This window comes from Nymphaea colorata, chromosome 6, assembly GCF_008831285.2.
Source record: "Nymphaea colorata isolate Beijing-Zhang1983 chromosome 6, ASM883128v2, whole genome shotgun sequence".
Taxonomy (NCBI): domain Eukaryota; kingdom Viridiplantae; phylum Streptophyta; class Magnoliopsida; order Nymphaeales; family Nymphaeaceae; genus Nymphaea; species Nymphaea colorata.
Window position 1 is genome coordinate 780,206 of NC_045143.1, and position 24,725 is coordinate 804,930.

The following is a 24,725-nucleotide window of genomic DNA, read 5'->3' on the forward strand; positions in this document are numbered from 1 at the left end:
TTCATCAAAGAAAATCTATACATATTGGACTTGGGTTGTTGAATTCTAAGCCTTTTTTCAAGTTAAAGGCCTTGAAAATTCACTAAGCCGAGTGTCATAAACACTTATCAACTGCATGTTACCTAACCTAACCTAATCTCCATTCAGTTATATAATTGAACCTTTTTTTTTTTTTTTGAATCATGTCAAAAAATTAATATTCAACCCATGCAGTTTAAGGAGAATCCAGAACATATTTTGCCGTAGTGATTGATAGGGCAAACTAGCTTGCCCAAGTCTGCAACTGTCACCTTATTTGATCCCTAGGCTTTCAGTTAGCTCTCCGAATATTTATGGCATATTTCACGAGCTTAGTATTACGTGTAAGCATTAGCTTACTAATATGCATATTTGATTAAGAATTATTCTTTTCTTCTTTAATATTTATTTAGGATAAACCGCATCATACGTAAAACCCGCAAGCCCATATGCCTAACCTTTTAAGGTTTTGGTTTGTTTCGCATGGATCTACGATACATTGTTTAACTCAAGTGTCGAACTTGCCACCGGTTGCAACGAACAACAACAATAATGACCATGCGATTAAAAACACCTGACCCCTTATATATCCAAATAAAAAACACAACAACAAGGCTGATATTCAATTAAGTCGCATTTTATGTTAAACTCGAGGCAGGATATCCAAACTGTGGAAGGTTTGATCTGATCTCAAATAAATGGTCCCAAAAGAAATTTGAGGTTGAGACGTGCGGTAATGAAACACCAGCGAGCCAAAATTAAAATCGGACCCGATCCAAATTGAGGGTTTCAACTTTCACATCTAGCAGAAACCCGGAACCTAGACTCGACGATCCGTGCTTGGGGGCTTAAACCGGATTCGAAAGGCGTCGAGATTTGAGAGAGATGGAGAAGGAAAACCGAACGGATCAATTCGACTCGAATTTGAACCGACCCCGGTGCAAAGGAGAAACTATAAAACAAAGAACAGAGCAGCCAGCTTCCCTCTCGTCGATTTCGTCACCGCCGCCGAATTTCGAGGCTGCTCCGTTTCTTCTCTCACATCCACACCTCTCGCTCTCTCTCTCTGTCTTTTTTTCACGTCCACCTCCCTCTCTCTCTTTCTCTCTGTCTTTCGACCAGGGGAAAGGTGCGGCTGCTCATGGCTATCGCGCCTACTCAGGCGAGCCTTCTTCTCCACAAGCAACTCAAAGGTGGTAACAGTTAGATCCTCTCTCTCTCTCGTTGGACGCCTCCCTTCCCTTTTCTTTCTTTCTTCCGTTTTCTGTTTTGGAAATCGATGTGGTTGTGAAAGATCTTGTCTTTGTCTTCTTGTTGTTCGTGGTGGTGGTGGTGTTTGCCCCTTATTCCTCAGATCTCTCTAGGAATCCGGTCGATGGTTTCTCCGCCGGCCTGGTCGATGACTCCAACATCTTCGAGTGGAGCGTAACCATCATCGGACCCCCTGACACATTATAGTGAGTCCCTCTCTCTCTCTGTTATTTTCAATGTTTCTGCCTTTCTGGGCTCCCACCGAGGGCCTGATGATCGTCTTTATTCATTTATTTGGCGCCTTGTCGGATTTTTTGATGGATGATGTGGAACTGTAGTTCACTAGTGTAATTGAGCTTTGGAGTCAATGATTGCCAATGTTTTTCTTTTATTCCTCCTCAGGATCTCTTCTAGGGAGCTTTTTTTTTATTGGATATTGATTGTTGAATTATTTGTTTAACTGAATTTGTCTGCTCCGCTTATTGGTTTATTGATAGAAGTCACAGTGGTGGCCGCTGCACATTCTGATTTTACCTCTATAATTTGTTGTTTGTTTATTTAGTGTTTGTTGGATATTCGTTTGTACCAGTCCCTGATTGATTTTGTTTCTGCTCGGGGCTTTCGATTTCAGCGATGGAGGCTATTTCAATGCAATAATGAGCTTCCCACCTAATTATCCCAACAGTCCTCCATCAGTCCGGTTCACATCGGACATGTGGCATCCAAATGGTTGTGAACCCTACCTCACTGGCATCTTCTTCTCCATTTGCTCCTGGTGAATTTGCAGAGTTGTTAATATCCTCTATGATTGTGACTGGCTTCTGAATATTCAGTTTATCCTGATGGACGGGTTTGCATATCGATTCTTCATGCTCCTGGTGATGATCCAAATGGTTACGAGCTTGCAAGTGAGCGATGGTCGCCTGTCCATACGGTATCGTTACTGATTAATACGATCCTTATTCCTTTGGTCGTCTCCAAGCTATGTGTGTTTCTGGTTATGTTCTGGTTGCTTGATTTAAGAATGGGTGCTATGTATTTATTGGTTTTGGTTTTGAAACACGTCTTGCAACTGGATTGCTAGTATTATCACATTTCCACTAGACTTACGGTTTGCTAATCTAGGATGTTCTCATGTAGCAGCGGTTCGAGAAATAGCTTCTGTTTTCTCTAACTTGAAGGAAATTTTCTTGTATTCATGCGTTATTTTGCATAGAAATCGCTACTAGGGCAGTTAATTTCTTCTTCCTTTTTTTTTTTTGAAGGCAATGGTAAGGGTCTTTTGAAGGCAATGGTAAGGGTTTGTTTGGACCCAAGTCTCGTCTAGTCTCTCTCTGTACTGTGCCTGTCACTTGTCAGCGTACAGTGCTTTCAATATATCAAAAAACACATAATAACAAATCTTGCCCAAGTCAACCATGATTCAAAGTGTAGGCATGGGTGAAGGTGCAACAATCCCATCCCCAAGGAAATGGTGATTTCTTCTTCTCGTACAAGAAAAGATAGTGTGTCAATGAAATAAAGGGGTCTTCACATTATTGTAAAGAAATCATAATTTTGCCAGACTGACCCACTTGAATGGTATCTACGGTCAACTAGAGATTATGAATTTTTATTGGTATCTCTGTCTGAGTTTGCCTTGTCTGTTTTCATGTTATGGAAACATGTTTTCACTCTGTAGATCACATGGAACTGTTAAATGGCCTCTTACATGCTTAATTGTGCTTGACTTGATCAGTTTCCATTTGTTCATATGTGGTCCTGTAAAGGGAGGACAACTGCATGCACATCAAATGGCTGTGGACCACCCCACAAGTTAATGGTGACAAAGGTTCTACAAAGAGGACCTAAAGGGTTAAAACTCCTCTGGACTTGCTGTTGCTGTAGGACTTCACATCAGGCTCTCTATACCCCTCTTTAGATAAGAAATTGAGAGATTGTATCAGCTTAAAAAGCAATTTCAGTCGTACATCCAAGAATTAGTGGATTCTGTTGTATGGGCTGGAGTCTGTTGTTGAGTGAATTCCTAAATTTTTGATTGGTTGAGTTTGAAATACAATTGGACAAGAATATAATACCTGTTGGTGAAAGGCACTGAAGAAGTGCGATTATTGGTAAAGAAATTTATGTGGGAAAGAATCAATAAAATGCAACTGGATTAAAGAAATTTTCACTGACAAGCCTCTATAATATGGATGACCAACAGCTTCTGTGTGTGGTGGACAACACACAAAGAGGACAAGTGTGCAACTTTGAGATACAAAGAACTCACAGAGATGGAGTGAAGATGAAAGGAAAATTATTACCTGTTTGCAGAGTTATGTAGCATGAAATGCATATTTTCACCACAGAGGAATGACCTCCAGAATTGTGAGAAAGGAATCTTCGGAGGAGCATACATCTTATATATTTGAAATGTGAATGGATTCATCATTCATGTAGTCCTTTATGTTCTTAAGTGGTTTATATCATCCATGCGAAGTTTTTTACATGCTCGAATAATTTGTTTTTGCTATTAATGCCAATTGCAAATGTGAATATTTGGCTAATCTAATCAAATGCCTTCCTGACTACAAAACAGCATCTGAAAGAGTTTGAGAAATGGCAGGTGTAATTTTGTGTGCTCTAGAACTTTGGATGCATAACCCTATTTGATGTCTTCTCGAATTGTGCATCTGTGCCCATAGTTCATCTTGAAGGGCCAAGGCACAGCAGCTTTTGTGTTTGGAATTACACTACACAATGGCTGGTGAAGTTAAAAACTCTATTGCTTGGCTTTGGCATCAGATTTTGACTAGAGAGAAAAATAAGAGCTCAATGGTTTGCGTTTCTGAAGGGTGAATGTGATGGCTATGGGGTCTTATTAGTTATTATTAAATTTATAAGATATATATGTGTGGACATTGTCGTTGTAGATCATATCTTGGTTATGACATGCTAGTGATTAGAAAATGCATACGTGGGCATTGGTTTAGGCACACCATCGGTTAATATGTGTTTTTGTGTGTGTTAACGTACTGTGGATTCAGGTGCTATGCACTGTAGCAGGATTCTACATCCACAGGTACTTTTGCTCACCTGACTGGCTTCATGTCAAAGGACTCGAGAGTCAGGAGTTGGTAGTAAATCAGATGTATAATTAAGGTTTACTTTCAGACTTGTGGCTTTATAAGCTTTGGTGGGTACGCACTGGAAAAACATGTGTTTTCAATTGATTCATAGGTTGTTTGATAGTACATATGTCTTCTATGCAAGATCCAGCTAGAGTTGCCTTCTATAAAAGGTCTTTGTGGTGCTAATCTTAAGGCTTATCTGAATTTGCTAGGTTTGTGTTTGACTTTTCTTTCCCGGGATGATTGGTTGGATTCACTGTTGTATCAATCTTTGTGTGGATTCCTTTGAGATTTGCTGCAAATCAAATACAGTTTTGGTTTTCTGTGATGTTTTCCGTTGGCTAAATATAATTTTTTTGTAGTCTTATAGGTATGTTACGATTTTATGTGGATGGTTTTCTGATCAATGCTTGTATCTTTTAGTTACTTACACGATCGTACTATTAACTGTGCAGGTTGAGAGCATAGTGTTGAGCATAATTTCCATGCTTTCAAGTCCCAATGATGAATCTCCTGCCAACATTGAAGCTGCAGTAAGTGCAATCTGTGTCTTATTATTTCTTGTGCTTGTCATCTTATTTTTCTCCCAACCTCCAATCTGGAAAAGATAAAAAATTCTCTTCAACATTGAATACATGCTGGATTTGAGGAAATCTAATTTTGACGAATATTAACCAACTTGAACATAATCATCTACCTACACAGACTAACCAGTTTGTGGTCCATATCTTAACCCAACCCAAAGGCCAACCCGACCTACACTTGAGGCAAACATAATCCTTGTGTGCATCAACCTACTTGGTGAGTCGATGACATGTCATGTAGGCTATATGTTCCGGACTCTTGTATTAGAGCTTCCAGAACTTACGGTCCAAGTATGTGCCTCAGGCCCAATGTGGAGCCAGAAAATTTGAAATGAGGGGCAATATTTTAAAAATTCTCGTACCCTTAAGGGGCGCCGATGCACCAATATATACAAATCAGTGAATAATTGAAGGCATCCATTTGAAATTAAAGAAAATTTGTGGGGCTGGTGTGGACAACAGTCTATCGCAGCTTGTCCACAGCAGCCCACATTTGTCTCTGCTACTGCTCAGGCCCTTGATACATTATGTATTCTAGGATTCAGACTTTTGTACCTGCTTCACTTTTAGATGCTTGATGAAAGCACTAACACCTTTAGGGCCCACCTCTTCTCTCTTTCTCTCTCAGATAAAATTTTCCATGAACTCCTGCATGGCATGTACAGTATGCACCCATATGCCTATTTTGATGATTGTTTGTAACAATGATCATTTTGCTGTCCACCCATTATGGAAGTGTGGCTTCATGTTAAGAGTTTGAAGTTAGGCTGAGCCCATGTTGATACCTTGTTTTTGTGATGGAGAGAATCTGTCAGCAGTAAGCCCTATGGCTTTGCAACCATATTTTATTTTACAGATTAGCACAAGTTTGGTGGACCAACATAGTGGAGAATTGTTGTAGGCCAACTATTGGTAATGTGAATCTAAGTTTATTATGCCTGGACGCCTACCTCCTGCTTTGGCAGACTCTATCAGCTTCGCTTATGTGCTTTTGATCGATATATAATTTTGGACTTCGTAGTTAAGTGGCTAATTTATTTAGAAATTGATTCAGAAATGGGAAACTGGTAAACCTGAAACTAATAAAAAGATATGCTTGAACCAAGGTTATAGCAGTAGCAAGTGGGGCATTATTATTACAGGTGGTGGTGGGGTAATTGTATGAATGTTTTTTGTGGGGTAGAGAGGGAGAGAGAGTCTTCTCAGCACCACGGTATGTAATGAAGGTAACTACTAGTTTAAGAGTTTGTAATCTTGAAGGTTGAGACAATAAAAGAAAAAATTTGAATAATGTTTTGGAACCCAAATTTGGTATGCTTTCTCATGGCATTTAATGGTTTAACTTATAAATTTCTCCTAATATATCTCGAAATTTATGCAAAGATTTTCTTACAATTTTTTAAACCTCTTGAACATTTAACCACGGTCAATTGGAGTCTGCAGCTTGGCTTTTTAGCTGCATGTGAAGTATACTAGTGCTTAGATCTAATTGGGGGACCCAGGTTAATCCAGGGTACCCTAAGGAGGTGAGACTATTTGGGATTCTTTTGTTGTTATTGGCTGTCGCAGATTGTTAATTTGTAGATCATCATATTCTCAATTTTATATTGTAGAATTATTTTGGAACGTTTACTAGTCTTGATTAGTCCAACTAGTCTCAACTAGGCTATTTCTTAAGGCCACATCATGGACTTGCACTGTTAAACTGTCCGGATGTTAAGATAGTAATATGTTCTTTTAAAAAGAGAAGGTAATGGACAGAAGAGCGTATATTGTTATAAAAAATTGTTCAAACTCTACATATGCCTGAGGGCTGTAATTTGTTATGTTTAATAATGTAAACTGAAACACCAACGTTGCTCCGAGACAGCCACTTGTATTTTTATCCAATGTACATGTTAATTCATCATTTGCCTGGCGCAGTGGGATCCTGAATTTATCTTGTTTCAACTGCAATGTTGGAGTTTTGTCCATTCCTTCTGTTTACAGCTTGATCTATTCATTTCTTAAATGCTTCTACCGTCAGACGCTTTTTATAAAAGCTAGCCTTCAACATTTGTGATGCTGATGTTTCATAACTGAAAGCACTGAAGGTTTTGCCAGGCCATGTTTCATTAACACAATCCGTCTTTTGCTTTACAGAAAGAATGGAGGGAGAGGAGGGACGAATTCAAGAGGAAAGTAAGTCGCATTGTTAGGAAATCCCAAGAAATGTTCTGAACCTTGACCCGACTGTTGCTTCTTGGATGATTGAACTTGCTTGTGGTCATCCAACGGTATGATATCTATGGTTGTGGTTAAATGGAGTAAAAAAGTTTCGAGTTTCAATTGAGATTCTCGTGCCACCTTCTATTTTGTAGTGTCCAGTGAAGCGAGTCTCAATCAACATGTAATCGGAGGCTTTTCTTTGTACTCAACTGGATTTATTCCTGAATAGGATCTTTCAGTTTGTGTTTTAGGACTTGTTACTATTATCTTCTATTAAACTGATTTTTCTTCTTACTGACATAAGTTACCTAAATCTAGACTTCAAAAAATCTCAAACCCGTTTGCACAACAATACGTAATAAATCAATAGCCAGAGGCTCGTATTCTGCCTCATTCCAGTACCAACTAGCAACCAAAAGGGAGAACTAGCAACCAAAAAGGAACTGTTGGCTTTGCTAATAAAAAGTTTTGAGGTGTTACGAAGTGAATGCACCAAATTCAAATCTCAAGTCGAGGGTAATTCACCGGAAATACGATTAGTCAAGCTCAAGCAGAACTGGGTAAGGAGCGAGACAGGATCAGGAGGTGAGTCTAAGTAGCTTGTGCCAATCTGTCGTCACAGGCTCTCCTGCAGTTCTTATTGAATTATAATGTGGGTGTGTTTTTAAGCTATCGGCAAACCTAAATAAGGACCAAGCATGCCATTCTTTTGCACTAGCCAGTGTCCCTCTTGGGGTTATGAAAAAAATGCTGAGAGTTATGGAAAAAAATGCGGAGAATCTTACTGTACTGTGAAAAATCAGATAACCTTCATGAGTGAATAATGACTTTGGATGACTATAGATAAACAAAGTAATCATTCACTCATTCATGGGATCACGGTAAGTATTTGCTACTAGTGATTATTATAAATATTTGGTTTAAGGGATATAATAAAATTATATATTTTTAAGGTGCATCAGCATATAAATGAAAAAAATACCCTAAATACCAATATAAAAAAAATATTATTTATGGATTTGTGTGGGAAATTGCCCACACACGAACTCGAAACATTCTTAAAGACAATGGACTGCTGTGGTAAACCGACTCAGAAGTACCTGAAACTAAATCACATTATCCGTCCGCCACTTTGCCGCAAAACGAAACTCTGGTTCTCTTCGTCCCGTTGTTAGACGAACCCTCCAGCAAACCCCCGAAGCACCTAAGTGCCCATTACAGTGATTACTTCAAATTCGTCTCCTTTCTGCTTCCCATTTCCGTGTTTTTCTTCCCATGCACATAGTCGACACGTTTGCTTACAGAATCAACAAAATATTGTTGGTCTCTCTACCTTCTGGAACCATCTTCCCCATCTCCTGCCTACATGAAGCAAGAAGATGAAGAGGAAGATCCTGAAAAAAAAAACAAATATGAAACTGAATGACTTGCAAGTCCCAAAATCCCAAAACAAGGAAGAGAAGTTCCTCTCATCCACCTACCGGAGTATCACAAGAAAAGTGAAACAGCAAAAAACCCGGGAAAGAGAGACAGAGGGCTGCTTTTGTCATGTTGGTAGTGTAGACTGAAACGTCAATTCAAAATGGTCACCTTGTATATTCATCCAATTTAAATAAAATTGGAACTATACATGCAAATTGATCCTTTGCCTGGAGCAGCGTGATCCTGAATTTATCTTGTTTCAACTGCAATGTTGGAGTTTTGTTCATTCCTTCTTTCTCCAGCCTGACCTATTCACTCGTAAATACTTAGTAGATCTTTCAGGATTTCAAAAGTTTCCTTTGTGGCATAATTCGTAGGTTGTTAATGGCTCAATATAGACCTAGCTTTTACTATTTCAATCTCATATGATAGACAAACTTGAATTTGTTATCTTATAAGGTGGGAGCCATTAGGATCCGCAAGATCCTTTCCAATCGAATAGGAAATATCGATGAACAAAATGAAATTCCGAATGTTCAAAACTGAACAAGTGCCACACTTGAATTGGAATTAGTTTGCCATCCTAACAACACTGACACGCTATTGTGTTGTGATGGACTCTCGACCAGTAGAAAGTACACTCAGTTTTGACCCTTAAGGAGGAACAGCTGCCACTTGTTGTCTTTCGACATCTAATCAACATAAGAACATAAAAAAGAATTAATTCAATCAATGATCATAATATATATTTTTTAGAACAATAGATTTTGTGTTGCAAAAAAGCCGCAATTACGTAAAGTTGGGATGTGTTATGTAGCGTGTCTTTAAATGGAATCAAAGGGCTATCTTATGTGTCGTAAAAAGAGATGAATCTTATGTCCAAATTAAAGTATATAGAGATGTGACTGTTTAGTACCAATGCAACTCTGAACTCTAATAATAAGAATCTAATAATAAAAAGAAAGGAAAGGAAAGGAAGTTTTGGCTCTCGCTCGAGTGGTGAAATTAATCCTGAATTTCCACGGACAATATCATCCGACCATTTCTTATGCAGATGGCAACTCATCGTGTGGAAAAAAGAGAAAAAAAAAAAACCAAAGAACAAATGGTGGTTGTAGATGGATCTTCTGAAGGTAAGTCGCCATATCATGTGATCCGCTTGCAAGTGCGGACTGGATCCACTCCTATCACAATCCAATTAGAACTAAAATCTGATCGAGAAATAAGCTGAATGCAAACAAACATCCAATAATGTGAAATTGAACATGGAGCGAATATCCCTGCCTGCACCGATATTGGGTCCAACAAAAAATAGTTCAAACCTTTTCCTTTTCATGTCCAAGAACGCTTTCGAATTTAGTATCAACAAGATCCAAAATAAGTACTGCTTGTATCCAAATAAAATTTAGCTTAACAAATTTGGATTCAAGCCGAATGGGTTGTGAATCTTAACCAACTACTTCAAATCCAGAGTGATCACAAAAGTGGGATAAGATATCTGAGATAACTATTCTCAACTGAAACGCCAAAGCTAGGCTGATTGGAATTCGGTTAGTGACGTCATATTTTATTCAACACGTAAAATAATACATTGTTATTACTGATACAATTATTACTTTATAATTCTCTATCTGAACAGGCTTAATTAAGCAATTCAGGTCAAGATCTATTAGCATGTCTGACCCATTAACTCCGTTCGGGTCATCAATCTGTAGCCAAGTTTGGTTTATCCAGCCTTAGTTGAATAAAGTAGAGTGTTAGGAGATATATAGGGGCCGGTGTAGTTTTATTGAATGTCTTAAAATCATGGTCAGTAAGAAATTCCATGAGGTGCCTACACCAGTACGAGCCTAGTCGAGCCCAAGTTCAGCCTGCTCGAGCTCGGCTCGACTAATGAAACCTTGAGAATAGCTCAACAAAAACAGCTCAAGCTCGACAAAAAAAGACAGTGACGTGTTGAGCTTGGGCTCGATCTCGACTCGATTAAGGCTCGACAAACTCGTTTGAATATATGAACTATTACTTTGCCATAAATCGAGCTTGACTTGATTAAGGCTCGACAAGTTTTTACAAAACTTACATAATTAATTAACGCCAATATATAGGTTTTTAATTAAAAAAACGAGTCAGATATTTAAAAAATCGCTACACATTATTTTGAGCCGAGTCGAGCTTTAACAATTCGAGTTCAGTAAACTTGAACTTTACTCGATTATTTGAACGAGTCGACTCATGGGGCCACAAGCGTTAGCTATGGCCCATGGATTAGGTTGGGACAGAGAAAGGCATGGAGTTGGAAGTATATGACTAATTTCAAAGATATCTGCTTCCCGTTCGTCCAACTGGGATCAGCTTTTAGTTGAAATTTGCCAAGACATCACTTACTTTTAAGCAAACATCATATAATGAGAAAGGAGAACATCATATAATGAGAAAGGAGAATGTTAAAAAACTATTTTTAAGATAACATATAAAATGTTAAAAAACTACTTTTAAGATAACACATAACACATGTTCTCGGCTAAATTACTCGATAAGCTACTGCCCAAGATAAAATTATCAAAAAGTTGGCATTCATTTTAAGAAGTACAAACCTTAGGATTGATCTTGTCCATCACATATAGGGATGAGATGCATTCTCTCTCTCTCTCTCTCTCTCTAACCAGAGGTTGCAAAATCAAAGATCTAAAGAGAAAAGTAGGGAACGAAGAAAAGAGGGCAGAAATCAAAACCAGACCTCTTTCTCTTCTCTCTCTCATGGGACGCCTCGAGAGGTTGAGTCCCGTGATTCGATGCCGCCCTCATAAATAAAAAGACTTCCTCCCAACTTCCCACTTCCTCTATTCTTCTTCTTCTTCTTCTTACTGGACCCGGAGGCCCCTTGTCTCTCCTCCTTTCTTGTTTTTTATGGCTCTCCTAGGTTCGTCTTCTGCTTAGCTACCCACTTCCGATGATGAGATCGCCGGAGATCCTGAGGAATGGAGAGGCCCAGGCGAGCCCGAGCCCCAGGAGGAACAGGGAAGGAGGGGCGAGGAGGGGGCACCCCCGGGCTTCCACTCGACGGTGTCCCTCCAGAAGCTCAGGCGGTTCAACACGCTAGCTCTGGTCTTCAGGGTGGTCGCCTTCTGCTTCCTTCTAGCCTCCACCGTCTTCATGGCCATGGACTCCCACGCCTCTCCCAGCCCCCGCTGGTTCGACCACCACGCCTTCAGGTTCCTCCCTCTCTCTCTTTGTAATTTGGGGTTGAAGGTTAAAAGTTCTGGGTCAAGCCTAGAACCCTCACGATATCCAGTTCCATCCCTTTCTCTGGCGGGTTGTAGTGTCTCTTTCTCGGAATCCGCTGAAGCTTCCCGGCCAAATCCGAGTCCCAGACGGCCCGACGGGGCTGATAATGGGGAACCACAGCAAGCTAAAGAATTGATTCATCTGCTCAGACTGATCTTACCAGCGTGAAGTATGAACCATAGTTGTTCCGCTTGTATGATCTACTGAGTTCATAAGAAACTAGTAATCTGATCGTTGTTCTCGCCATGAACCGTATAGTTGGTAACTGGGTCAAGCGGCAATTCATAGTTTTCCCTGGTGTTTATTCACCGGGGTCAGAGCTCACGAAGGGTTTGCTGCCCGTTTATCGTAAATTAGGAAAGTTCTTTGTCATCGAAAGAAGATTTAAGTTTTGAGCTTAGCTTAGTCAGTGAGTTTGAAAGCTTACTCCTCAGAAACTCATTTGGCGTAGAACCCAGTGTGCTTGGATCTGGATCTGGGCACGGGCATGGACATGGACATTAATCTCATAAACAATGGGGGACCCGCATCCACCAAACAGAGTCTCAGTTTTTCTGGATCCCTCTGTTGTTTCAGGTACTTGGTGGCTGTAAATTCCATCATTGCAGTGTACTCTTTCTTCGAGATGGGCGCGGCGCTATGGGAGATGCTCAACGGGAACACGCTCATGCCGGAGACCATCCAACTATGGTTCGACTTCACTCATGACCAGGCAAAGCTGGAACCCTTCAAAATACATGAATCTGAATCTTTTGTGTTTTCCTTTTATATGCTCGGCATTGGGGAATAGTTTCTGAAAAGTTTTTTTGTGGATACCACTGTTGCCCAGGCGTTTGCTTACCTACTTTTCTCGGCGAACTCCTCTGCGACAACGCTCACGCAGAACCTGAGGGGTGGGCAACTATGCAGCGGATCGAGTGGTTCTTCTTGTGGAGGTTCGGACGCCTTCTGCATCCAATCCTACATCTCCATTGCCCTCGGCTTTGTAGCTTTCCTCTTCCTAGCTGCGTCCACCGTGCTGTCCGGCTTCCGGCTTGCTTGCTTCATTACCACCGGCTCCCGGTTTCATGTATGACCAAGGAAATGTGAACGGGAAAGAGAGGAACTTTATTGGGTACTTGTCTCCTCTGCGGATTTGCAATTTTGAGTTTTTCATTTTATTTGGTCTTCAGCCTATTCACTGACGATGGTGTTCCTTGGACACCCTTCATCTGTTCAATCTTGTGATGGTCCGATCGAACCGATCAAGTGCGGTAACATATCTTCACACAGTTTGTGGGCTTAATAAAAGTAATTTTTTCCAAACTGCACAAATATGAACGTCCAGCGGACGCAGATACTACAAAACAACATTCGTGCTACATCCAAAACCAATCCAATGATTTTGGCAGAAACACAATAAAACTCTCTCTCTCTCTCTATCTCTAAAAGTAACATCTTCCAAACAACACAAATATGAACGTCAAACAACACCTAATCAAGCAAGACTATATTCAAAAACCAATCTGATGATTTTGGCAGAAACACGATAGAACTCCCTCTCGTTTTGACGATCTTGGCCTCCTCGTTTCCCCCCCACCGCCCTCTTTTTGGGCTGGCAGTCTTCAAGGTTGGCAGATCAAACTACCTTATCGTACTGGCAGACCAATGTCTCTCTCTCTCTCTCTCTCTCCACATCAGCCAAGCAAAGCGGTTTTAGCAGTAGAACATCTCTCTTTTAACATGTTCCATAAGACGGGGTAAGGGTCTAACACTTCTTCCCATCGACGCAGAACTTTCTGTAGAACTGTCCGATGAATCTGTGTCCAAATAACACCGTGCTCGGAACGCAAGCAAGTGTGCGTAGTAAGCTGGAGGAACTGCAGAGAGAAGAAAAAATGGAAACTGAACTATTGAGCATGCACATATCACCGATCGACACATGCAGTAGTAATTACCAATAATATTGGATAATGGAATTTTAGATCACCACCGATCAATTGACTTGAAAAAAGAAGCTAAATTAGTGAAATGTCAACTAAAAATTTACATTGTGGATCAGAACTGGAGATCTTGAGGGTAAAATATGAACATGCAGAAGTACAAACCTATAGAAACTGATCTGGTGCATCGCGCATACCTGAAAAAGGCATTATAAACATTGGTTCAGTGAAAAAAGTTGTACTAAATGAATTGCATGATGAAAGCATAACGTAATTAAACGGAAGCCGACAAAAAACTGAAGATACATACGTGTAACACAAATTGTTCGTTAGCACTTGCAGTTGATCAGCTGAAAATCCATTTTCATCATAAAGGACATGGTAGTGGGTAGGGCGACTGGTGCCCTGAATGATAAAATCTAACGAACATTAAAAATACAGTGAAATATTATATATTCTAGTATTCGAGATATATTCACCTGAATTCCAGCATGACTGCACAAGTAGAAATCAAATTCAGTCGGGTGACAGATTACGGTATCAACGACTGTACCTGAAGAAGAAATAAGTGTACAAATTTATGCATTCAATGACCCATCACCCATCATGCGATAAAACTCAAAAAGAACTAGTTAACCAGACCACCAAATGTTTCCCGAGAACAAAGCCCCTCCCAGAAATTAGACAACAATACCTGGTAAAATGTTCCCACTTCTATCGGTGGAGTCACGACCCTTATTGGCAGGAAATAAACGTGTGTGGTGGCGCTTTTGAACAACTACAAAAGTGACACGTGGTAGGTAACCCTCCTCGAGGGAGGCACAGGCCTGGGTTGATGTAGATTCATACTAATAGTTAATACAAACAAGGAAAAAGTTGCGAAACGGAGAAGTTTAGACAGAAATCACCTTACGAATTGCTTGCATTTCTTCCAGAAGAACTTCAGCAAACTGACCTTCACTTACACCATCTCTATCAAATTACCAACCAAAAAAAAAAAGAGGGAATATGAACCCAAGCTGAAGGGATACTCTTATACAATAACAGTTAACACATGGTTGGTTACCTGTAGAATAAGATTCGACCAGGTTTATGCCCTGTTTCCCTCCGGAAAGAAATTAAGAGTTCTCTGATACAACGACTTAAAATCATTAAAATGTGCTGCTGCCTGTTGAAATTGCGAGGTATAAATGAAGGGTGAAGAAGTTCTACCTAATCATGCCTCCAGCACCCTTCTCACTGACATTATAGAGATCGTCAATTATCTCTCTTCGATGAGCTTGGGCAGAAAACAGGCCACGATATTTTGCAATCTGAGGCCAATCTTGGGAAGCAACAACCTACGCACATATTTTTACACTAAGCACATTATTCTTGACATGTTAGCCAGACAGAATGGAAAAGCTATTCATATAAGAGTACAATCACTAGATGACCGTTGCATTAGCTACATTCGAAGCATAGAAGTGTGAGCTTCATATATGAAAAAATCAACATTGTAGCTGTAATTACAAATTAAATGAGATCATAAACCCTTACAGCTGCAATCGAAGGACTAGAATCCTCGCCAGGAGAGGGATGTGTCACGTCAGCACCAAATATTATGGTTGGATCATCAGTAACAATTGGCAACCTTCGCTGCAATGCATCAACAAGAACAGTATTTCTTCCACCAACCTGTTCACGGTAACAATGCAGGTGGTCTATATCAGCAACTCACCTCTGAAATGCCTAAAAAAACAGTACAATAAATGCATAAAAGCGAAGTGGCTGAAGATAACAGAACCTTCACATTTATCTTTAAAGCAACATTCTCTAGGTACTGAGGACTAATCCTGAATGCATTTTTTGGTTTGCAGCACTGGGACACAATATCCAGTTCAGTTTCACAGAATCGTTTCAATTTCCCTGAGAAGATAAAAGAAGCAAAGTTCAATGGTCTAATTCTAGGAGTTGGATTTATATATGCGCTAAGCACACCTCACCATCAATACACATTCAAACATGCATACCGTAAAAGATCGAACTATTTTCTGGTAGGATCACAATCAACAATTGAAGCATTGCAGAATTCTTCCGGAGAATATTTTGTGCTTCATTATGAAGTTGGACAAGTGTTCTCTCCATTGTAGCAGGATTTTGTGAACGGAGAGGAATAACAGGTTTGTCTACAAAATTCTACAAGTGACAGAGAAATAAATCATTAACTTGAAGGGAGTTAGGGAGAACAAGATCTGTTATCAAGAGCCACAAAACTAAGTAGCACTGATAGCATACCATCCCAATATTTTTGCACATCTTAATTAGTTCCCCAGAAAATCTTTGGGCCGTTGCAGTATCCACCCTTGAGAAATTCACGCAAGCCCAATGTTGAACAGAGCCACCATTTATCATTTTCTGCAAAAGAGTGCATTGTCTAAAACGTTCAAATGACAGTACATAGGCAAAAGCAACAGAAGCAATAGTGGCCTGTGCAGACACCTTTCCCAAGTTGCTATATAATAGCAATTTTACTTTATCAAACCCAAAATTTAAATTTAGCCTTGCAAACATAGACCAGAATAAAAGGCACAATCACATGGGAAGGATTGGCCGTGTTGATCACTTGCCAGCAGAATCTGATAACAAATTCTAGCTGCATTTAAGATTAACAATTCAAATTTAGAGAGTAAATCAGATAGAATAAGAAAAGGTCCCGACAATCACCTTCCGTATCATATTCCACTGTCCAACACTTGGCACACACTCCTTTTCATCTCCCAAGTCATGGTACTTTAACTGAAAAACAAAGAAATGTCCTACATATCTTAGTCACACTGTAACTCGTAAGTTTTAGAAAAGGATGGAAGACTAATAAAATTATAGAAGACAGCTCACACGGGGAGCCGGCAGCACTCGAGCAGGACAAGAAGCAAGTGAATTGGAGACCATGATGCCAAACTCCTTTGCATATTTATCATTCCCATAGTTGTTTGACGTAACAACCTGCAAAATTTATGGAGCTCAACAATCAGCAAATCCTCTTCAGCAAAAAGGCGATAAAAAGTGCAACAAAAAATAACACTATGCTAATTAACCTTCAGAATATTGTTTTGCCTATCAGTAGGGCGTTGACATGTTGCCCTCAGCATAGCAGTGACTTGCTTCTCAGTTAATTTATGTGTGTATCTCTGTCCCTCGACTATCTTGCAAGTCTATCATCAATTATATCAGCCAAATCCAATTCTATTACTTCACATTATAAACAAAGACCAAGTGCTCAAGAAAATCCTAAGAATAAGACAAGATACCTCCATTGGCAGCCAGATTTGTTTTTTATTCCCAACAATTAGTGATGGCCACTCAACAAAATCAATGCACATTCGATACCTTTCCATGAAATACTGCACAACGGTGGTTCTATGCCCTTGATCATCAGCAAAACTGGAGAGGCAAAATCAAAAGATGCTTCAATGCATAAAAAATGCAGCATCATCAAAATACAAAGCTCATTGTGACCAACATTGAAAAGGCAGATGAAAAGTTGCAATAACAGGCCAGTGTAAGCCAATTGGTAAAAAGATGAAGCGATGATAAAATCTTAGAGCACAGCAAAGATTAAGAATGGCTCACCTCAAGTCTTTTGTCCTTTCTCGCGTTAAACCCTTAATGACATATCTCCTGTGATAATTTTCCCCGTAAGTCACTTCAACTTTCACTTTTTTCAGAACCTTCTCAACCTGTCATGCTCAAAGATCAGCACAGGTGCATCTATATGTGTAGACATAGAAACACCCCACTTTCAGCCAGCCTGTTCACTCTTAAGCTTTTAAAATTAACAATTTAATTTTTGCTCATGTTGCAGAATATCTGTTGTAAGTTGTAACTGATAAGAAATTGCTCAAAAGGTATTAAATTAAGATGCAGGCATTATGTCACAAGAATTGAAACGTGATACCAACAAAGAAACCATATTTCCAAGAAATAAAAATGAATTAGTCCTGGTACATTGAGGATAAATGAAGAAGCCAACTAGTTCCAAAAAGTTCAAACTTCAAAGACAACAACAACACAAAACAACATGAAGCAGACATATCAACAAAAGTGAACGGCAGTTTGGAAACTTGGGTTTTTTAATGACTTTCTGAAAACCCAGTTTGCATATTTGGATGGCCAGGTAAAAACCAGGTTTTCACTATGGTGGCCAAGATTTTTCATTCTCATGTGAAAACACTGTTTTGTGAAAACCCAGTTTTCATAAAGCATCATTTTCTTGTCATCCCAAACATTTTCGGGAAAGTGGTTTTGAAGGAGGCAAAACCAGGTTTTGAAGTGGCATCCAAAAGCCCCTTAAATGTATTTATGATTTAACATACTACAACAGGACAATGAAGACCAAAAAACATTCCAACACCTAAAGACTCTATAGCTTTCACACCGAAAGAGTGAAAAAAACATTAAAAACTTGCTCCCAGAGAAAGAGAGAAAGCTCCTAAACTGAATAATACAAGGAAATCAAAGCACTAAGTTGTGGAAGTTGGTCCTTGACATATTGCATCTATATTGATAAATTCAATATCTTAAATATGCATTAAATTCTTGGTCTTACACTCCTCAAATAGGCATAGACATGAAAACGGAACACCCAACAGATAAGCTCAGTAAAACATGACAGTTTAGACCAGAGATAAAAATGTAGAACATATTATATTCACAATCTACATGTGAATAATGTTGAATGTAAGTTTTTTAATTATAACTCTGTTATATTATGTTTAAAACAAGCTGAAATAAAAAACATGTAACCGTTGGCAAATATTTAAGGAAAAAATAACAAACAAAATACCAAGAAAAACTACAAATAACCCCAAAAATGTGTATGAGACCTGTTTTAGATGATCAAGGTATAATTACTTTGACAGGTACGAGAGGAGACATGCTACCTTCCTATGTTGGTCACTGGAAAATGGCCTTGAGGAGTCCACATAAAGATATTGTCGGACAAACTCGTTCACCGGAATTGCCTCAAAATAGGGAGTTGCCGTCAGATCTGAAAGGAAGAACAGGAAATAATCAATTAATTGACAAAAGAAACGGCAAGAACAAGGAATAACAAATTAATGCTGAAGTACAAACTAATTAATCAAAGAGAAAATATTACACAGAGGATTGGGTATTTATAGCTCCAAGATTACTAGTTTCTTTTGAAACAAGTAGATGATCAAATTGCTCAACGAAATTCATGTTTAAAGTATGTCTAATGCTCAAGCAGCGCATCCTAGCTGAACAGATCAAACCCCTCATGTAGTGGACTGAATCTAAACAACACCAAACCTAGAGAATGTATGCAGCCAAAATATGCTATACGTCCAACTCAAATACCTGAAATGATATGCGCAGTCACAAAGGGCACACGTGCAAGTGCATATGTTGAAAAAGCATTTCTCAAAAAATGAGGCTGATGATGCAGTATACATACATCTTGCGCAGACATAAATACATATATATGTGTACCTGTGCATGTGATGCCACAGGTGAGCCTACAGCCTACCAACGAACCATTTTCTAATCAAGCAAAAAAAAAAGTAATATACAAATGTTATATACCAAAAATGCAAAGTAGAAATTATTGTGAGATTACGCTAATTAAACCATGGGTTCATGACTCAAGGTGACAACACCTGGCTGGGGTAAATTTATGATGTACGTAGGTGTTAACTGCACTTGACATAAACCAGTGCGATTGCCACACAGGTTGGAACGACCATAAAGAGTCTATACCACATTGCAAGTGCACAGGTTCTACATTTATACAAATCAGCAACTACAGAATAATTGTATGTCTCCAAAGTGTGACTAATTTTTCATGTCTGTTTATCCCCAAGCTTCAGCCCCACTGAAGGTTAGTCTGTTACATAGAAAGGAGCAAACATTTTGAAAAAAGTCATAGGGAAGATAGTTGCAAAATCCATTCTTAAAACAATCCATCAAGAGTACCTTGATGGACCTACAGTAAATCGCACCAAAGAATTTTCACCTATATTAAGGGATAGTCCCATATGAATGGGCCTGATACTCTGAAAATGTCCCCGCCAGCATGTTGTTCCTTCTCCGAGAACAGTTGCACCATCTCCATGAAAGAATGACCGACCAAACGGATGAAAACTGTAGCAAGAAACACATAAACAGCTTAGGTAGACACAATAAGAAGAGAAACACATAAACAGCTTAGGAAGACACAATAAGAAGAGAAACACATAAACAGCTTAGGTAGACACAAGAAGAAAAAGGAAAAAGAACTAACAATACAGAAAGCAAAGCAAAAGGATCTGCACGTAAAGGCGTCTGTCAGCAGTCTCATGACCATGAGCAATAAAATATCAAGGAAATTAAGAGCAGCCACATAAGTAACTCATAATTAGCATAAATAATTACTTTTCACAAGGGGATGATCTTAAGACGACGTCAAGCGCTTGAATTGCTTCCTGTGGTATATCTAGCTGCTGACCACTAAGAAACCTCATCAGATGATGGATATCAACAGTAGAAGCAAACTTTACTGCTACTTTGTAGTCTTTTTCTCTACTGTCAAAAAAAAAAAACAGCATTACCAGGAATTGATTCAGAAGACAAATCTTGGTTTGGTTGAATCGAATGGAAATTAGTAAATTTAAAATGGGTATCAATTCTTAAAAAAATAAATGAAAATTATTCAAAAAAATAACTAAAAAGAAGAAATTTGTTAAAAAAATATTTTTGTGAACTGCCAAGTGGCTCGCACAGGCCAATGCTGAAAATTACTGAAAGCTCATTGCAAATAGATAACTAAGATACATGTGTGTGTAAAGAAGTGGAAATACAAAGATAAATTTTGTTGCATTATAGATACATCTATGTCATACTTGTGTACATATGTGCGAACCTAAACAAGCAAACATCATATTAAGATAAAAATTATCCCTATTTTATGTCTTTTTAGTATACTTTTGGTTCACTTGAAAGTTGAAACATGAGCAAAGATGACCAATAGCTATCCTTCACAGCTTTCAATCTACGCATGCGACCAGAGACAATTGCAAAGAACTGTGGAAATTCACCCAGATATTCGTTCTCCACTGGCAATTGCCCCATGGCGGATCCGTTTCAGACTAGTTTTGTACCGTCTTCCTATCAGTTTCTTTTCAGTTTTATTTAAAAGGAATTTCTAGCATTTGCTTCATGCCCTGTCTGGTCCTGGACTGACTTTTCCCGTGTTGCACATGCGATGGGCAGAAGTTTAGTAGATCAAGGATCATTTTGAATTTTTTACTGAACGCGTCTTGTTCGATGCGTTAAAACTTTCTAATACAAAGGGAGTGATTATAAGTCACACACTCCCTCTCCCCTTGCTTCATTTCCCTGTTAAGTAGACATACAGCACGGTTTTCTTGTTTTAGCTTATTTGTTCTGCGGCTAAGAATGTTACCGTTGCTTTTTTCCTTTTTTCTCCCGTTGGTGTTTTCCCACAAACCTCGCATACAAGGCTCAAGTCGAGTGTCGTTAATATCAGCACGCATTGGGACCATTCGACGTATCGACCCATTCGACGGATCGGCCCACTCCCTGATTAATATTTTTTTATTTGGTATCTTTTCATCAATTTTAAAATATTTTAAATCAATTTTTAGTGAAAAAGGGGACAGATCACGTCATTCAAACCGACGCATACTACGAAATACACCATAAACCGACACGAGGCCGATACCGATGCACACATTGGTAGATCGAACGAACACAAGCAGATCATGTTCATCGACACATTTTTTATTGAGCGAGTTATCGTCTTAACAAGCTTAAGATTACTATGAAAGCGGTGCAAAATCCTCGATCTAAAACATTTGAAAGCAGCAATTTTCCAAAGCGATGTAATAATCTCGAATGCTAAACAAAAAGAAAAAGTTAAGGCATACACATATAGTGGAGGAATTCCGCACAAGGTCTACTGTCCTTCCTCCTCGTCCAACAGCATAAAGTAAAAGTCCAAAAGGGAGGATGACGCCCCACGTTAGGAAAGAAAGGCAAAAGACAAAAGACGTGTGGAAAGGACGGAAGTAAGATACCTGGAAGGGGTGCCATCGCCGTCGATGACTTTGACATCGAACTCTTTGGAGGAGAAAGGAAGCTTCCCGGCGGTGTATAGGCTCTTCCCGCCGTCGTAGGCAGGAAGGCGACCACCCAGGCTGCTCTCTCGGTTCAACCTGACGAGCTCCGCTACCACCTTCCTCGATCTTCCCCTGGACGATATCTCCGGCCGGATCGAAACCTATCACAAAAAAGAAGAGAGAACTGAGTTTGTTCGCTTCAGGTGGTCGTTGTCAACAGAGAAGCAAATGGGGCTAGGCCTACGTCGTAGTGATAGATGACGATGTCCCTGCGCAAGTCCAGCTTGAAATGGTTAGCGAAGACCATATACGGCCTGCCGATCGTCCCCTTTCCAGGACGGCGAGGGGGCAGTAGCGCCTTCGATGACGACGGAGCAGAAGAGATCGCCGTCTTCTCCATTTGCTCAGCAAGCACCTCTGCAGCCACAGGAGGTGGCTGAGATGCAGCAACCGGCGGTGGCGGTGGCGCGGAAACCATCTGCCCAGACGTCAGTGACGGGACGTGAGTTGGGGGACGGGGCTGCTGGGGCTGGAAGGGAGGATTGGAAGGTCCTGCTGCACGGGGAGAGGGGACGTAAGAGGTTGGCGGGGGCCGAGGCTGGGCAGGGCCGCCCGGAGCTTCCCCTTGCTCTCTCCCTCCTCCTCTCCCTCTCCTTCTCCCTCTTCCCCTGCCGGAAGATTCAGACATTTGGTCGCTCCGGCGACGTGGATCCATCGAGCTGAACCACTCTCTGTCTCACACACACTCACTTCAGAGAAATCGCAGCCGTGTGTGCGAATGACAGAGAGGGACAAATCCCGTTTATAACGAAGCAGAAAGTCAGAAAGTTCTCATAGAAGCGATTCGTTATGCCTTGCAGAATACAAGGCTTTAAAAATACTAGTAAAAACCTGAATAAAACGTTAACAACAATTATGGAAGAGCCCTTTAAAAGTACAAACAATAATTAATCAATTTTCTAAAATTGCAAACAGATCATGATTTGGCCCTTAAAGCAGCGTTTAAATAATGTTCGAATGATGGCCATTAATGTTGTCTTGACTAAGGTTTAGAAAACCGGTTAAACAACTCCTCTAAGATACTACAACTTTAAATTAACTTTAAATTAAACTTTGGTGGTGCCTTGGTGGAGAAGGAGGGAAAGAAAGCTTCCTGGAGAAGAAAGGGCAGAGACGGAGAGGAGGAAGTTTCCGCCTCCCCATAACGTACGGTACGGTTGGAGGGATAACGAAAGAGAAAGGAAGAAAGCAGAGGGCCCGATGGAAAAAAAAAAAAAAGGAATAATTTCAGAAAGACCCTATTGTTTACAGTAGTATTCCCTTCACAGACCTCTGCGGCTCACCTTTTCCTGAGAAAAGCTTACTTTGGGTTTGAAGTAAACGCGACACGACGTCGAATAGCTAAGCAGAGTAACGGACAGTACTGAGTAACGTGTTTGGTAATAATGAGGAACGCTGCCGCCTGGGCTCTGGAAGTCCCAAGGACCAGAAAATCACCCCTCACATCTTACGATTATTACAATGTTATCCTTCGACTTTCTCACCTCATCTATATATATAAATAAAGTGATGTTCATGGATCGGATTTAAATTACTTATGTCTAAAAAATACCCTTTTTAATATATGAATTCCAATATACAAAAGTTTGATTCTTACATTCATATTTCAATCTAATCTAAATTTTGAACCGAACATAATTGATTTACAAAATATAAGAGCATTAGATACATAACATTATTTAAAAATAAGTCAAATTTGAATCCAACTACATGTTTATGTATATCTGAATATAAAATTGAATCTAATTAAATTTTTTAACCATACCGATTTTTCAAACAAATGTCCAATTCACATTCAATATACTAACATTCCTACGTACCACCGCAAGTAATAAGTAGGAGAGAGTTATTTAAATTATTATTTATGTTTATTATGGGCCGCATTTCTTCCGCCCCGGCCGCTGGACTGAGGTTCGTCTAGTAATTTTGTAGGCGATAGAATCCGTTTGGGAAGTGTTGCCGCATGCAGTTAGAGGTGTCGTGTGGAGATTGGCTTGGCGTCCTGTCACGCGTGAACTCATGGGCACCGGAAGAATTTATGAGCGAGCGTGGTAACCGATCGGTAGCCGTGCCGGAGTCCGGCGGTTACCGCCAGGCCAATCGGGTGGCGGTTCAGACCTGGTACCACAACTCTGCCAATATTCGAGCTGGTGACCTTTTATGGATAAACTTTCTTCAATATCAAAAGAAACAGTCGAACAGACAAAAATGATGCCCGCTTCGATATCATGATGAACGCAGACTTGTCAATTTTTTTTTTTTTCCTTCAAAACTAAAAATAGCAATTAGCAAGCGCGCGTGATGAATGAACTTCTTCGTTTGCATATTCTTTTGTTTTCTTGTTTGTCTGTTCCATTAATTGGCTGACTGTGGTTTTTTCTTTTTCCTTCTCCATTTGCATTTTCTTAACAGCTCTTCTGAGGATATGACAGTTCCTGTTTTTGAGATTCGCTTTCGGACTTACTTTTTGCTAAATGAAACAAATTCACTACTTTATCGTTATTTCTCTGCCATGTATGGATTTGAAATAAGCTTATGGTAATGCAAAATTGATCATCCATTAAATTACATTTTTTTATCTCTACTGATTTTTATAAGTCACTTGGAAAAGGCAAGAAAATATAATAATTAATAGAAAGTAATATTGATAATGTTTAGCTGACAATATTTTGTTTCTCACTGTCGTTCTTGGTAGCTCACATGAAAAATGTGACTGTTGTTAGAGTTCACAACATACTGCAT

The 24,725-nt window shown here is 39.6% G+C and overlaps 3 protein-coding genes across 5 annotated transcripts; 2 read left to right on the plus strand and 1 right to left on the minus strand.

The window, feature by feature from the left end:
- The first annotated feature begins 990 nt into the window (after window positions 1–990).
- Window positions 991–7,424, plus strand: LOC116256425 (ubiquitin-conjugating enzyme E2 7-like). The gene is made up of 6 exons (XM_031632789.2): window positions 991–1,211; window positions 1,373–1,475; window positions 1,901–1,998; window positions 2,103–2,203; window positions 4,838–4,915; window positions 7,109–7,424. Exons 1-6 carry the CDS (start codon window positions 1,160–1,162, stop codon window positions 7,184–7,186), a joined length of 510 nt encoding a protein of 169 aa, XP_031488649.1. The 5' UTR covers window positions 991–1,159; the 3' UTR covers window positions 7,187–7,424.
- Window positions 7,425–11,182: 3,758 nt separating this feature from the next.
- Window positions 11,183–13,061, plus strand: LOC116255698 (CASP-like protein 4C1). The gene is given in 4 exon segments (XM_031631609.2): window positions 11,183–11,615; window positions 11,618–11,808; window positions 12,458–12,593; window positions 12,711–13,061. Coding segments are annotated over 4 exon segments (642 nt in total). The 5' UTR covers window positions 11,183–11,546; the 3' UTR covers window positions 12,957–13,061.
- A 92-nt stretch (window positions 13,062–13,153) lies between these two features.
- LOC116255697 (protein argonaute 1B-like) lies at window positions 13,154–22,753 on the minus strand. Of its 3 annotated transcripts, none has more exons than XM_031631608.2 (22): window positions 22,168–22,753; window positions 21,882–22,084; window positions 20,218–20,364; window positions 19,820–19,947; window positions 18,726–18,832; window positions 17,416–17,522; window positions 17,094–17,226; window positions 16,881–16,997; window positions 16,681–16,788; window positions 16,510–16,581; window positions 16,081–16,200; window positions 15,816–15,981; window positions 15,590–15,711; window positions 15,343–15,480; window positions 15,016–15,143; window positions 14,870–14,932; window positions 14,712–14,775; window positions 14,498–14,630; window positions 14,283–14,356; window positions 14,114–14,208; window positions 13,969–14,000; window positions 13,154–13,740 (listed from the first exon to the last, which is right to left on the minus strand). In XM_031631608.2, the coding sequence occupies exons 1-22, from the start codon at window positions 22,636–22,638 to the stop codon at window positions 13,577–13,579; spliced, it is 2,892 nt and encodes a 963-aa protein (XP_031487468.1). In that variant the 5' UTR covers window positions 22,639–22,753; the 3' UTR covers window positions 13,154–13,576. The 3 variants fall into 3 exon arrangements, 2 of the variants coding, with proteins under 2 accessions (XP_031487468.1, XP_031487467.1); XM_031631607.2 differs by having other exon boundaries at window positions 20,218–20,367; window positions 22,168–22,752; XR_007573534.1 differs by having other exon boundaries at window positions 13,631–13,740; window positions 14,114–14,222; window positions 20,218–20,367.
- Window positions 22,754–24,725: the final 1,972 nt, after the last annotated feature.